The sequence below is a fragment of the Meles meles genome, chromosome 1 (assembly GCF_922984935.1).
Source record: "Meles meles chromosome 1, mMelMel3.1 paternal haplotype, whole genome shotgun sequence".
Taxonomy (NCBI): Eukaryota; Metazoa; Chordata; class Mammalia; order Carnivora; family Mustelidae; genus Meles; species Meles meles.
In genome coordinates, this window is record NC_060066.1 from 133,094,678 (window position 1) to 133,111,057 (window position 16,380).

Genomic DNA, 16,380 nt, shown 5'->3' on the forward strand with positions numbered 1-16,380 from the left:
ATAATATTAGTTTCAGGTGTACAACTTAGTGATTCAACACTTCCATACAACACCTGGTGCTCATCACAAGTGTACTCTTTAATCCCCATCACCAATTTAACCCATCTCCCCACCAGCTCCCCTCTGGTAACCATCAGTTTATTTTTTATAATTAAGAGTCTGTTTCTTGGTTTGCTGCTCTCTCTCTCTCTCTCTCTCTCTATTTCTTTGCTAGTGTGTTTCTTAAATTCCACATGTGGGTGAAATCATATGTATTTGTATCTCTCCAACTGACTTAGTTCACTTAACATAATACTCTCCAGCCACATGAGTGACGATGAGCATTATTTCATGTGTCTGTTGGCCATCTAGATATATTTGGAAAAAATTTCTCTTCTTGTCTTATGCACATTTTTAATTGGATTATTCATTTTTTTGGGTGTTGAGATTTATAAGTTCTTTATAGATTTTGGATACTAACCCTTTGTCAGATAATGCCATTTGCAAATATCTTCTCTCATTTTGTAGGTTGCCTTTTACTTTCGTTGATTATTTCCTTCTGTGTGGAAGCTTTTTATTTTGCTGAAGTCCTGATAGTTTATTTTTTATTTTGTTTTCCTTGACTCATGAGACCTATCTAGTAAGAACATGGTATGGGTGATGTTAAAGAGGTTACTGCTGTGTACTCCTCTAAGATTTTAATGGTTTCAGGTCTCATTTTTAGATCTTTCATCTGCTTTGAATTTTTGTATATGCTGTAAAAAGTGGTCCAGTTTTTTTCTTTCTTTCTTTCTTTCTTTTTTTTTTTTTTTTAAAGATTTTATTTATTTGACAGAGGGACAGAAAGAGAGAGCGAAAGCAGGGGGAGGAGCAGAAGGAGAGTGAGAAGTAGGCTCCCCACTGAGCAGAGAGCCTGACACAGGAGTCCCTCCTGGAACCCCGTATTGTGATGTGAGCTGAAGGCAGATGCTTAATCAACTGAGCCACCCAGACACCTCTGGTCCAGTTTCATTCTTCTGCATGTTGCTGCCCAGTTTTCCCAACACCATTTGTTGAAGAGACTCCCCCCCCCATTGGATATTCTTTCCTGTTTTATCAAAGATTAATTGACCATATAATTGTGGGTTCATTACTGGGTTTTCTGTACTGTTCTGTTGATCTGTGTCTTTTTTTGTTCCAGTATGATATTGTCTTGATCACTACAGCTTTCTGTTATAGCTTGATGTCCAGAATTGTGATGACTACACCTTTGCTTTCCTTTTTCAAGATTGCTTTGGCTCTTCAGGTTCTTTTGTGGTCCCATACAATTTTTTATTTTTTAATATTAAGTTAGTCACCATATAGTATGTCATTAATTTTTGATGTAGTCTTCCAAGACTCATTGTTATTGTATGACATCCAGTGCCCCATGCAATACATGCCCTCCTTAGTACCTGTCACCAGGCAAACCCATCTCTTCCCCCAACTAAAACCCTCAGTTTGTTTCTCAGAGTCTGCAGTCTCTCATGTTTTGTCTCCCCCTCCAATTCCCCCCCCTTCATTTTTCTCTTCCTTTCTCCTAATGTCCTACATGCTATTCCTTATGTTCCACAAGTAAGTGAAACCATATGATAATTGACTTTCTCTGCTTGATTTATTTCACATGGCATAATCTCTGCCAGTCCCATCCATGTTGATGCAAAGTTGGATATCCATCATTTCTAATGGCTGAGTAATATCCCACTGTGTAATTAGACCATATCTTCTTTATCCATCTTGGCTCTTTCCACAGTTTGGCTATTGTTGACATTGCTCCTATGAACACTGGGGTGCATATGGCCCTTCTTTTCACTACATCTGTATCTTTGGGGTAAATACCCAGTGGTGCAATTGCAGGGTAAAGGGTAGTTTTTTCTTTTTTTAATTTTTTGAGGAACCTCCACACTGTTTTCCAAAGTGGCTGCCCCAACTTGCATTTCCACTGGCAGTGTGAAAGGATTCCCCTTTCTCCACATCCTCTCCAACATTTGTTGTCTCTTGCCGTGTTAATTGTTGCCATTCTAACTGGTATAAGGTGGTATCTCAATGTGGTTTTTATTTGAATCTCCCTGATGGCTAATGATGATGAACATTCTTTCATGTGTCTGTTAACCATTTGTATGTCTTCACTGGAGAAGCATCTGTTCATGTCTTCTGCCCATTTTTTGACTTGATTGTCTGTTTTGGGGTGTTGAGTTTAAGAAGTTCTTTATAGGTCTTGGATATCAGTCCTTTGTCTGTAGTGTCATTTGAAAATATCTTCCCCCATTCTGTGGGTTGCCTCTTTGTTTTGTTGACTGTTTCTTTTGCTGTGGAGAAGCTTTTTATCTTGATGAAGTTCCCAAAATTCATTTTCACATATTGGCCACAGCATCTTCTTTCAAGACATGTCTCCAAGGTTCCATACAAATTTTAAGACTATTTTTCCTAACTCTGTGAAAAATGCTGGTGGTATTTTGATAGGGATTGCATTAAATGTGTAGATTACTTTTGGTAGTATAGACATTTTAACAATATTTATTCTTCCAATCCATGAGCATGGAATGTTTTTCCATTTTTTGGTGTCATCTTCAGTTTTTTTCATCATGTTTTTTAAATTTTCAGAGTACAGATATCTTACCTCTTTGGTTAGGTTTATCCCTAGATATCTTAAGATTTTTGGTGCAGTTGTAAATGGGATTGATTCCTTGATTTCTCTTTGTGCTGCTTCATTACTGGTATTAGAAAAGCAACAGATTTCTATACATTGATTTTTGTATCTTGCAACATTACTGAATTTGTGTATCAGTTCTAACAATTTTTTGGTGGAGTCTTTTGGGTTTTCTGAGTATCGTGTCATTACAAACAGTGAAAGTTTGACTTCTTCCTTGCCAATTTGGATGCCTTTTATTTCTTTTTGTTGTCTGATTGCTGAGGCTAGGACTTCCAGTACTGTGTTAAATGATGGTGGTGGGAGTGGACATACCTGTCTTGTTCCTGACTATCTATGAGAAAAACTCTCAGTTTTTCCCAGTCCAGGATGATGATTTTTTTTTTTCATATAAGGCCTTTATTATGTTGAGATATTCCCTCTAACTCTACTTTGTTGATGGTTTTTTATCATGAATGAATGTTTAATTTTGTCAAATCCTTTTTCTGAGTCTATAGAAAAGATCATATGGTTCTTATGCTTTCTTTTATTAATGTAGAGTATTATGTGAATTTATTTGCAAATATTGAACATCCTTGCACCCCAAGAATAAATTCCACTTGATCATGGTGAATGGTCCTCTTAATGTACTGTCAGATTTGATTTACTAGTTGTTTTGTTGAGAATTTTTGTGTACATGTCCATTAGGGATATTAGCCTATAATTCTCATTTTTAGTAGAGTCTTTGTCTGGTTTTGGTATCAGGGTAGTGCTAGCCTCATAGAATGAATTTGGAAGTTTTTGTTCCATTTCTATTTTTTGAAATAGTTTGAGAAGAATAGGTATTAACTCTTCTTTAAGTGCTTGGCTAAACTCCCCTGTGAAGCCATCTGACCCGGGACTTTTGTTTGTTGGAAGATTTTTGATTACTGATTCAGTTTCTTTGCTGGTTATTGATATGTTCAAGTTTTCTATTTCTTCCTATTTCAATTTTGGTAGTTTATATGTTTTGTCCATTTCTTCTAGGTTATCCAATTTGTTGGACATACAGATTTCCATAATATTCCTTATAATTCTTTGTATTTCTGTGATGCTGGTTGTCATTTCTACTCTCTCATTTTTCATTTTATTTAATTAGGACCTCTCTCTTTTCTTTTTGATAAATCTGGCTAGGGGGTTTATCAATTTTTTTTTTTCCAAAAAACCAAATCTTGGTTTCATTGATCTGATCTCTATTATTTTTGTTGTTGTCTTTTGTTTGTTTTTTAGTTTTTATATCATTTATTTATGCCCTGATCTTCAATATTTCCCTTCTGCTGGCTTTGATCTTCATTTGTTGCCTTTTTCTAGCTCTTTTGACTGCAAGGTTAATTTGTTTATTGAGATTTTTCTTGCTTCTTGAGGTAGGTTTGTATTGCTCTATACTTAACTCTTAGAATTGCTATTATTGCATCCAAAAGGTTTTGGACCATTGTGTCTTATTTCCATGCATTTATTTTTTATTTTTTCTTTGATTTTCTGGTTAAGCCATTCATTGTTGAGTAGCATATTTTTTAGCCTCCCTTAAGCATGTTTTGGTCTTTCCAAATTTTTTCTTGTAGTTGACTTCATATTTCTTTGTGTTATGATCAGAAAATTTGCATGGGGGACACCTGGGTTGCTCATTCAGTTAGGCCTTTCACTTTTTTGATTTTGGCCTAGGTCATGATCTCAGGGTCATGAAATTGAGCCCCACATCAGGTTCTGTGCTGCACATGGAGTCAGTTTAAGATTCTCTTTTCCCCCCTTCCTCTCTCTCTCCCCGTCTCTGCTCACCTACAATCCCTTTATTTCTCTCTCTCTCATCTTTCTCAAAAAGAAAGAAAGAAAGAAAAAGAAAGAAAGAAAATATTCATTGTATGATCTCGGTATCTTTGTATTTCTTAAGGTCTGATTTGTGACCTATTGTGTGATCTATTCTAGAAAATGTTCCATATGCACTTGAAGAGAATGTGTGTTCTGCTGCTTTAGGATAAAATGTTCTGAATAGATCTGTAAAATCCATCCAGTCTAGTTTGTCATTCAAAGCCACTGTTTCCTGGTTGATTTTCTGCCCAGATGTTCTGTGCATTGATATAAGTGAGGTGTTAAAGTCCCCTACTATTATTGTATTATTAACCATGAGTTCCTGTATGTTTGTTATTAATTGTTTTATATATTTGGGCACTCCCATCTGGGGGCATAAATATTTATAATTTTTAGATCTTCATGGACATGTAACTTCTTGGTATATTTTGGATACTAAGTCCTTATCAAATATGTCTGTTGCAAATATTTTCTTCCTTTCAGTAGGTTTTCTTTTAGTTTTGTTGTTTCCTTTGCTGTGCAGAAACTTTAAATTAGAGGTAGGTCCATTAGTTTATTTTTGCTCTTTTTTCCCCTGCTTCAGGGGATGTATCTAAAAAATGTTATTAGGGCTGATGTCAGAGAAATTATTTCCTGTGTTCTTTTCTATGATTTTTATGGTTTTCAGGCCTCACATTTAGGTTCTCAATCCCTTTTGAGCTTATTTTTGTGTATGGTGTAAGAAAATGGTTCCATTTCATTCCTTTGCATATGGTGTCCAGTTTTCCCAACCCCATTTGTTAAAGAGCCTGTCTTTTTCTCATCTATTCTTGCCACCTTTATTGAAGATTCATTGACCATATAATTGTGGGTTTATTTCTTTTCTTTTCCTGTTCCATTCTTCTTTGTGTTTATTTTTTTGCCACTATCATACTGTTTTGATTACTGCAGTTTTTTCTCACGAGGCAAGGGAAGCAATCTTAACCCAGTGTTATTGAAATATTTCTTTATTAAATTCCCTGTATAATTTCCCATCCTGTAAATGTACTTTTAAAAATATAACACCTTTATTGAGATAAAATTCATATTCCATACAATTAGCCAGTGGAAAATATACTATTCAGTGATGGTGAGTATATGTTCAGAAGTGCAACTATAACCACAGTCAAATTGAGCATATGCTTATCATCCCCAAAAGACATTGTAAACCCCCTTAGTAGCCAATTTCCAGTTTTTCTCAGACTCCCAGGCATAGGCGACTACCAATCTACTTTCTGCTTCTTTACTTTTGCCTGTTCTGGATATTTTCATTAAATGAAAACAAAATCTGTGGTCTTTTGTAAATGGCTTCTTTCACTTAGCATAATGTTTTCAAAGTTCACCTATGTTATAGCACATATCATTACTTATTTTTATTTCTAAATAATAACTGATTATATGGATATTCCACTTTTTTAGCTGTTCATCAGAGATGAGCATTTAGGTTATTTCTACATTTTAGCTGGTAGGGGTACACTGCTTTGAACGTTAATGTATGAGGTTATACATGGACATATGTTGTAAATTTTCTTGGGTGTACACTAAAGAGTGGAATTGCTGAATCATATGGTAACTCTGTTTTTACCCTTGTGAGCAATTGCTAAACTATTTTTCAAAGTACTGACACCATTTTTCAATCCCATGAGCAACATATGATCGTTCCAGTTTTTCCACATTCTTGTCAACATTTTTTATTGTATGTCTTTTTTTACATAAAAATTATTTATTTAAAAATTTTTTAAAAAAAATTTTTTTTAAAAAATTTTTCTTCACATTTTTCTTTCTTTTAAAGTTTTTATTTAAATTCTAGTTGGTTAATATATAGTACAATATTGGTTTCAGGAATAGAATCTTAGTAATTCATATCAGAATCATAAAAGATCTTATATTTAGGATCCAGTGCTCATCTCAACAAGTACCCGCCTCAATACCCATCACTCATTTAGCCTCTCTTCTGCCCACTACCCCTCCTTCAGCCCTCAGTTTGTTCTCTCTAATCCAGAGTTTCTTACAGTTTGCTTTCTCTCTTTCTTTCTTTTTCCTCTTTCCCCTTTATATGTTTTGTTTCTTTCTTTAAAATCTGTTTTATTTCTTAAATTCCACATATGAGTGAAATCATATGGTATCTGCCTTTCACTGACTGACTTATTTCACTCAGTGTAATACACGCTGGCTCTATCCACATTATTGCAAATGAGAAGATTTCATTCTTTTCAACATCTGAATAATATTCCATTGTATATATTGTTATGTCTATTTCACTGTAGCCAGCCAAATCTGTTAAGAAGTGGTATCTCATTTTGACTACCATTTCTCTGATAGCTAATAACATTTAGCCATACTTCTTGTGCATATTGGCCATTTGTATATTTTTGGAGAAATGTTTATACCAATCCATTATTCATTATTTGATTGTCTTCTTATTAGTAAGTTATAAGACTTAATACATTTTAGATGAAAATTTCTTAGCAGGGGCACCTGGGTGGCTTAGTGGGTTAAAGCCTCTGCCTTCAGCTCAGGTCTTGATCCCAGGGTCCTGGGATTGAGCCCCACATCGGGCTCTCTGCTCAGCAGTGAGCCTGCTTCCTACTCTCTCTCTTTCTCTCTCTCTCTCTGCTGGGCTCTCTGCCTACTTGTGGTCTCTGTCTGTCAAATAAATGAATAAAATATTAAAAAAAATTTCTTACCATATATGATTTTTTTCCTGTTCTGTTAGTTGCCTTTTAACTTTCTTGGTGGTGGTCCTTATAGCACAAAAGTTTTTAATTCTTACGAAATCCAGTTCATCTCTTTTTGTGTGTGTGTGTCATTGCTTGTGCTTTTGTTTTTATGGCTAAAAACCATTGCCTAATCCAAGGTCTTAAAGATTTATTCCTATATCATCTTCTAAGAGTTTTATAGATTTATCTCTAACATTTAGATCTATAATCTATTGTTAGTTAATCTTTATGTGTGCTGTGAAATAAAGAGCAACTCCATTCTTTTGCTTATGGATATTCAGTTATCACATCATTTCTTAAGAATATTCTTTCTTTATAGAATTGTCTTGGAACCCTTGTCAGAAAATCAATTGAACATAAAGTAAGATTTCTATCTAGACTGTCAATTCTGTTCTATTGGTCTGTATCTGTTTTATTATGCCAGTAACACACCATCTTGATTACTGTTGCTTCATAATAAGTTCTGACATCAGAAAATGTGACTCCTCTAACTTTGATTTTATTTTTCACAGCTGTTTTGCCTATTCTGGTTCTGGGTCTTTTGGTTTTTCATATGAATTTTGGAGTCAGTATGCCAATTTTTGTAAAGAAATCTGCTATGATTTTGATAGGGATTGCACTAAAGCTGTAGATAAATTTGGGGAGTAACATTATCCTTATAATAATCCTTCTGATTCATAATCATGGGCTGTCCTTCCATTTATCTAGGTCTTCTTTAGTTTCATTCAGCTGTGGTCTGTTTTCAGAACCTATGTTTTACACATTTTTGGTAAATATAGTTTAAATAATTTGTATTTTGATCCTCTTAGAATTATTTTTTATTTCATTTTTGTTTTGTTCATTGTTTCATACATTGTGTGTAGATATAAAATTGTTGTACATTGATTTATCTCATGCTCAGCATGCTGGCTACAGTCATTATTAGTGCTGTATTAGGGTTCTTCATAAAAACTGTATATATATAATATAATGTATAACAAATATATAATATTAATATATTACATATATTTATATATTTTACAGATTAATATATATAAATATATTATATAAACTATATGTATATGTATACTGATGTCCAAACTCAACCAGGCAGGTTCCAAATTTTCTTCCTGTCACCTTTTCTTGTGCTATTCAGTTCCTCAGTGGTTGGATGTTGTCCACCCAGTTGAGTGATATTTGGGGAAGACAGTCTACTTTGGTGAGTCCACCAATTTAAAAACCAATCTCATATGGAAATACCTTCTTATACCCACCTCAAAATAATGTTTAATGTGGACATCCCATGGCACAGTCAAGTTGACACATAAAATTAAGCGTTATTGTGCTAATAGGTTTTTTTTTACTGGATTTTAGGATTTTTTTATATACAAGATCACTTCTTCTATAAGTAGAAATAGTTTTACTTCATACTTTGCAATTTGAATAGCTTTTACTTCTTTTGTTTGCCACATTATTTGGATAAAACCGCCAGTACTGTGCTGGATAGATGTGCATCCTTATATTTTCCTGATGCTAAGGAGAAAGGATTCAGTTTTCAGTGTAAAGTAAGATGTCAGCTGTGGTTTTTAAATAAGTATTCTTTATTAACCTCTTAAATGAATTAATGGCTCTTTGTGACCTGTTGTGAGTTTTTAATCATGAGAGGTATTGGATTTTGTCAGATGTTTTTCTGCATTTTTTGAGAGGATTGTGTAAATTTTTGTCCTTTATTCTATTGATGCAGTGTACTATATTAATTCATTTAGGGGATATTAAACCAACCCTGCATTCCTGAGATAAATTCCATATGTATATTTTAGAAGTATTTGTGAAGAATTGGTATTAATTGTTAAATACTTTGTAGAATTCAGCATTTAAGCCATTTCAGCCTCAAATCTTCCTTGAATCATCTTTACTATCTTAATGATTCCTTATTTTATGATTCCTTATACATTAATGAGTCAAGTAAAATCTTTGATACATGCTCCTTCTCTATGTATAAGAGAATCCTGTCTTATCTTTTGGGAAAGTATACTTTGACAGCATGGTGCTTTACTGTTGTCTCTTATCAGTGATATTAACAAAGACTATCCCAAAAACAATGGCAAATATGACCAAATTTGAGGGGGAAAAAACGGATTAATCTTGAGTTAAGATTAAAAAAGACTTTACCTTATAATAACTTTTCATTGACTTGATGGAAAGATTAGAACTAAGGGAAAGGGGTGCCTGGGTGGCTCAGTGGGTTAAAGCCTCTGCCTTTGGCTCAGGTCATGATCCCAGAGTCCTGGGATCAAGCCCTGCATCAGGCTCTCTGCTCAGCAGGGAAGCTACTTCCCCCTTTCTCTCTGCCTGCCTCTCTGCCCACTTGTGATCTCTGTCAAATGAATAAAATAAAACATAAATAAATAAATAAATAAATAAATAAATAAATCTAAGGGAAATATACAAAAAACTCATCTAATAGGGATAGCTGTGTGGCTCAGTTGGTTAAGCATTTGCTTCCTGCTCAGGTCCTGAAACCAAGTCCCACATTGGGCTCCCTGTTCAGGAGGGAGCCTGCTTGTCCTTCTCCCTCTGCATGCTGCTCCCCCTGCTTGTGCTTTCTCTTTCTCTGACAAGTAAATAAAAGCTTGGAAAAAAAAAAATCTATTAAGACATAAAGTGTAATTAATGAGCTAGCTACATGATGTCCAATTTATACTGAAAAGTGCTGTGTGTGTTTTATATCAAGATACATATTATATATGAATTGTAACTATATTTTATAACCTATTTAGTACTTAACAGTATTCTTTAGTATACTTTTAGTATATCTTGGTCCTTACGAGTATGTGGTCATATATATGGCTTTGAATCCTGGCTCTGCCACTTTATATGCTCTATGATCCTTTGGCAAATTATATATCCTTCCTACCCCAGTTTACTTATTTATAAGTTGAATTTAATAACACATTCCTATTACATATTCAGAAAATATGTAGCAAAGAACTATTCTTATGTGTTAGACATTGTTGGTTGCTAAGGAGACCCGTTGGATAAGATAAATACTGTTAAACCACCATGAATACTATTAAAACCATGCATTAAGATCTATTTTTAAATGTTTTATTAAGTTATGGAATGCCAGTTTGATTACTTTTAAGTAGATCACAATATTATGGTTATATATTGAATTGGTTCATCTATTTTGTCTATTTTTTTCTAAATCTTCATGAAGATTTTTTAAAAATCTTTTTCTGCTAACTCCAATTTCTGTATCAGACCTATGGGTCTGCTTGATTCATTTTTTCACTGAATGTCAGGTATTTAATTCTGTCTCATCTTATGCTTAGAAATTTTTGATTGGGTGCTGGACATTTTATATAAAATGATTGATGATAAAGATTAAATAAAGGCCTAGCAAACTTCTGGTAATGTACTAACGAGTCAAGAAATAGTTAAGGTTATTTCTGTTGTGTATTATCATCAGTATTCTATAATGTCTAGGAATTTGTATTTATGATCGAAGTTAGTCATGGATGCAATGTATGTGTTGTCAAAGACCTTCAAAAGTATTGTAAACAAAAACTAAAGGAGAAATTAATACATTAGTTTCATACCATTAACTGTATTCTACCATCTCTTCTTTAAAACATATTTTTATAGCAGTTTTGTATTTACAGAAAAGTTGTGAATAGTACAAAGAATCCCTGTATAGACCTGCACATTATTTTCTCTACTATTAATATCTGACATTACTATAGCATATTTATTACAATTAATGAAACATTATTTCTGTTTTATTACTAACTAAAGTCTGTGATTTCTTCAGATTTCCTTAGTTTTTACCTAGTACCTTTTTTCCTTATCTAGGATCCTGTCCAGAATAGCATAGGACATTTAGTTGTCATATTTCCTTAGGGTTTCCTTGAGTTTTATGTATTCTCAAAATTATCCTTATTTTTTACATACTTGACAGTTTTGAGGAGTACTGGTCAAGTCACTTCTTACTTTTGATTAGAGAAAAAAATACTCCCCAAATATTCAAGTTATTCCTTCTTAGTCAATAATGATAGGATTGTACATGTGTGAACAGGTTTGGTTCTAAAAACTCTTGATAAAATGAGTAGGGTTTTAAGTTATTCTATATAAATCAAATGTATGAAAGGAAGTAATGAGAGATGAGCTTGACAAGGTCTCATCCAAGAGTGGCTGTTAGTTTCATCTGCATCTTTGCTTAATAGTATGTGATTGAAGAAATAGATAGTCAACACAAAGTGCCATATGTATAGCTCTCTGGACAAACCAGATGAGAAAAAGGGAAAGAGGATCCTAGATGCTTTTAATTTAGTTAAATGGAAGATAACTTGAGTTTAACCTTTTTTTTTTTTAACATTTTAAGATTTAAATTTGTTCAGTCTACCTAACTTACCTTGTTAAAAATGAAAAGAATAATTCTTGTCAAGGTATAGTTAGATGCTTTGTGAAAGAAAGCTATTTACAGAACATTCATACTTTAAATTTTATTTTCCAAAATTGATTAATTGTTCATTTATTACTATACCATATATTGACTATTCCTGCATGTCAGGTTCTCTACTAGTTATTATTTGATGTTTTCTGATGGTAAACATTATTGTAACCTCTATATTTTATACATGACTTAATCTTCAACTTAGTCTATCAACTAATAGATTACTTAATAGATTACTCAATCTATTACCTGATAGATATTTGGATCATATTTTGAATGTTTAAGGTGCATTGTTCCATAATAAAATTTTATTTTATTTTATTTTTGTAGAACTATTATGGAGCTGCTAAGATGATTTTTTCTGACAACCCACTTGGTCTGACCTGTGGAATGGTATGTCCAACTTCTGATCTTTGTGTAGGTGGGTGCAATTTGTATGCCACTGAAGAGGGACCAATTAATATTGGTGGATTGCAGCAGTTTGCTACTGAGGTATGTAAACTGTACATATTGCTTTTTTTTTTGTCCACCCCTAAAGCACAAAAATCTTAGAGTGACTTTAATTCTTGGTGCTCTTTTGATATCTAGCATTTTTAATGTAATACACAGCTAACGTGTGTTTTAATGCCATAAATAATATTTTTATTCAACAAGGGCTATAAAAATTAAACTTCATAAAACCCTATGTCAAATTAATTGCAGTCCCAGAAAGTCATTAAAATATTCTGAGTGAAAGTTATGTAAATTAGAGGTTCTAAAAAAAATATATTCATTAACTATACATTGGAGAGAGACAAGAGGACCCCATTATAAAAAGGCTATCGTGCCTGATTCTTTTTCCTGAAATTCTCTTTAACTTTTACAGCTTGAAATAATATGCCAGCATTATTTTGTGGGGGTTTTTTTTATTAATAGAGGTTAGAGAATTTTCAAAATCCCAAACTGAATAATATTCTTTAAAATTACATTTTATAAACTTTTAGATTAGGAGCATGTGTGTTATTTGGATACAAATTATAATAAAACAAAAGCATTTAATCTCACCAGTTTGATTCATAGCTTTCTCTTTTATGAATCCTTTGTCTGTAACTGATTTTCTGGGACATCTTATGCTCTCTGGTGTGCCCTCTTTGGAATCAACTACCAAGTTATTTTCTATGTATCATTTAAATGATCAACTTATATCAAGGTTACAGTAAGGTTGTATAATCCTTGTGGTCCAGTTGGCTAGAAGGCCAAATTAAATGCCTGTCAACACTAGATTTTTACTTAATGACTTCCCTATTTGATTTTGTCAACTCAAACACAGTGTATTCTTTCCTTTTAAAACCCTTCCCAAAGCATCCCTCAAGATTAAGTCTCACTTTGCTGTTAGTAATAAATCAAGGTTATTTCTTCTCTGCTCTCTGACAAGTTAATTCTAAGCAAGGCCTCCTAGGAATGAGAAAATAGAAACAATTTGATGTTGTGCATTGTTGCAATCAATTATAGGAATTAATTTGTTTTCTTACCAAATTCAAAGTTGCATTAGGCTTACCTGGACATTGCAAGGTATGATCTTTATGCCCTGGGAAAATCCTTAGTTGATGGAGATTAACTTGAGCTCTTCCATATCGGTTTTTAGGGACTCATTGTTTCTTTATTATAGCAGGGCAAGCTTGCACAGATGTAGTAAGTGAAAGGGCATACAATATGTATATGAACTAACACTGCATTTTAAAACAAAATGACTTAAAATAGTATTATTACTTTGTTGGTGACCTGGATGATAGACACCATTCCTCTGAGAACTCTCACTTGTTGTTGATTTAAATTGAGGTACAATTGACAAACACTACTATAATAGTTTCAGTTGTAAAACAGTAATTCAGCATTTCTATGCATTGTGAAATGGTAGTTATAATAAGTCTAGTTACCACCTGTCACCATACAAAGTTAATGCAATATTATTGACTATATTCCTCAAGCTATACATCACATCTCAGTGATTTATTTATTTTATAACTAGAAGTTTTTACTTCTTGATCCCCTTCACCTATCCCTTGCTCACCACCCCTTTGCTCTGGCAATCACCAATGTCTTCTCTGTATTTATAAGTCTGAGTTTTGTTTCATTGTTTGTTCTGTTTTCTAAATTCCACAGGTAAGTGAAATCATGTGGTATATATCTTTTGCCATCTCACTTATTTAAGTTGGCATCATACTCTCAAGGTCCATCCTTGTTGTAGCAAATAACAAGATTTCATTCTTTTGTATTCCTAAGTAGTGTTCCACTGTATATACATGTTACAATTTCTTTATCCACTAACCTGTTGATGGATACATAGGTGGTTTCCATATCTTGGCTGTTATAAATAATGCTGCAGTGAACATAAGTGTGCATTTCTTTTTGAGTTAGTATTTTAATTTTCTTTGGAAAAATACCCAGTAGTTGAATTGCTTTATCATATGGTAGCCTTATTTTTTTAGTTTTTTAAGGAACCTCCATAATGTTTTCATAGTGCACCAATTTATATCCCCACTAACAGTGCACAAGAATTACCTTTTCTATGTCTCCTTGCTGATACTTATTTTTTTTCCTTTTTTGATAAAGACAATTCTGACAGGTGTAAGGTGATATCTCATTGTGGCTGATTTTCATTTTATTCTTGATTAGTGATATTGAACATCTTTTCGTGTCTGTTGGCCATCTGTATGTCTTCTTTGGAGAAAAATGTCTATTCAGATCCTCTGCTTAATTTTTAAACTGAATTATTTTGGGTTTTGTTGTTGTTATTGAGTTATAGAACTCAGTGTATATTCTTTATATATTGTGTTCTTTATGTAATTTTGATATTAGTCCCTCTTTGGATGTATGATTTACAAATATCTTCTCCTGTGTAGTAGGTTGTTTTTTCATTTCATTGATTTTTTTTTTTTTCTGTGCAGCTTTTTAGTCTAGTGTAGCTCCATTTGCCCATTGATTTACTTTATTTTTGCTTGTGGACCCTTTGTTTTTTGAGTCAAATCTAAAAAAAAAAATTGCGAATATTAATGTCAAATAGCCTGCCAACTATGTTTTCTTCTAGCAGTTTTATGGTTTTCGGTCTTGTATTCAAGCATTTAATCTATTTTGAGTTTATGTTTTGTGTATGGCATAAGAAAATTGTCCAGTTTCATTCTTTTGTGTGTAGATGTCCAGTTTTCCCAGCACGTTTTATTGAAGAGACTGTCTCTTCCCCATTGTATGTTCTTGTCTCGTTTATCATAAATTAATTGACTTTGTATGTGGTTCATTTTGGGGCTCTCTATTATTTTCTGTTGATATATGTATCTGGATTCATATCAATACTATTTTGTTTTGATTACTATAGCTTTGTAGTATAGTTTGAAGTCAAGGAGTGTGATACTTCTGGCTTTCAACTTATTTCTTAAGATTGTTTTGCTATTTGAGGTCTTTTGTGGTTTTGTATTAATTTTAGAATTATTTGTTCTAGTTTTGTGAAAAATACCTTTGGAGTTTTAATAGAGATTGCACTGAGTCTCTAGATTGCTTTGGATAATATGGAGAATACTTAACAATATTACTTCTTCCAATTCATGAACAAGGAATGTCTTTTTGTTTGTGTCTTCTTCAATTTCTTTCATTGATGTCTTACTATTTTCAATGTACAGGTGTTTCATCTCCTTGGTTAAATTTATTTTTAGGTACTCTTTTTGGTGGGATTGTGAATAGGATGGTTTTCTTCATTTCTCTTTCTGATAATTTGTTGTTGGTTTATATAAACAACAGATTTTTTCTATATTTTGTATCTTAGAACTTTATTGAATTCACTTGTTATTTCTAACAGTTTTTTGTTGGAATCTTTAGGGTTTTCTATACCTAGTATCACATATTCTACAAATAGTAACAGTTGTAGTTCTTTCTTTTAAGTTTGGATGCTTTTTATTTATCTTTATTGCCTTATTTTTGAATAGGATTTCCAATATTAAGTTTGATAAAAGTGGGGAGAGTGAGCATTCTTGCTTTGTTCCTGATCTGAGAGAAAAAGCTTTCAGGTTTACACCATTCAGTATGATGTTATCTATAGGCTTTTCATATAAGATCTTTATTATGTTGAAGTTCATTCCTTCTGTACTGACTTTGTTGGGAGTTTTTGCCATCAGTGAATACAGGATTTTATCAAATAATTTGTCTGCATTTATTGAAGTAATCATATGACTTTTATCTTTCAGTTTGTAAATGTGATGTATTTCATTGATTGATTTGTGGATGTTGAACCATCCTTGCATTTCTGGAATAAATCCCACTAGATCATGATGCATGATCCTTTTAATGTATAGTTGAATTTAATTTGCCAGTATTTTGTTAAGGATATTTACATCTAAGCTCATTATGGACAACACCCTGTAATGTTTTCTTTATGTATATCCTTGTCTGGTTTGGGTATCAGGGTAATGGCCATCTCCTAAAATGAGTTAGGAAGCATTTTCTTCTCTTCAATTTTCTGGGAAGAGATTAGGGAAGATATGTATTAAAGCTTTGAGTGTTTCATAGAATTAACCAGTTAAGCCACCCAGTCCTGGATTTTGCTTGTGCCGAGGTTTCTGATTTCTGATTTCTGACTCAGTCTCCTTACTAGTAATTAGTCTATTCAGATTTTCTGTTTCTTCATGATTCTGTCTTAGAAGATTGTTAAGTTTCTATGAATTTATCCATTTATTCTAGTTTGTCTGTTTTATTGGCATACAGTTGTT

The 16,380-nt window shown here is 32.9% G+C and overlaps 1 protein-coding gene across 1 annotated transcript in view; it reads left to right on the top strand.

Annotated features, from left to right (window-relative positions):
* DPYD (dihydropyrimidine dehydrogenase) overlaps positions 1-16,380 on the top strand; it is an 868,613-nt gene that overhangs the window by 213,161 nt on the left and 639,072 nt on the right. Inside the window, exon 5 of the mRNA XM_046016334.1 lies at positions 11,975-12,136. Coding sequence (XP_045872290.1) covers positions 11,975-12,136 — 162 coding nt within the window. The remainder of the gene's footprint in view (positions 1-11,974; positions 12,137-16,380) is intronic.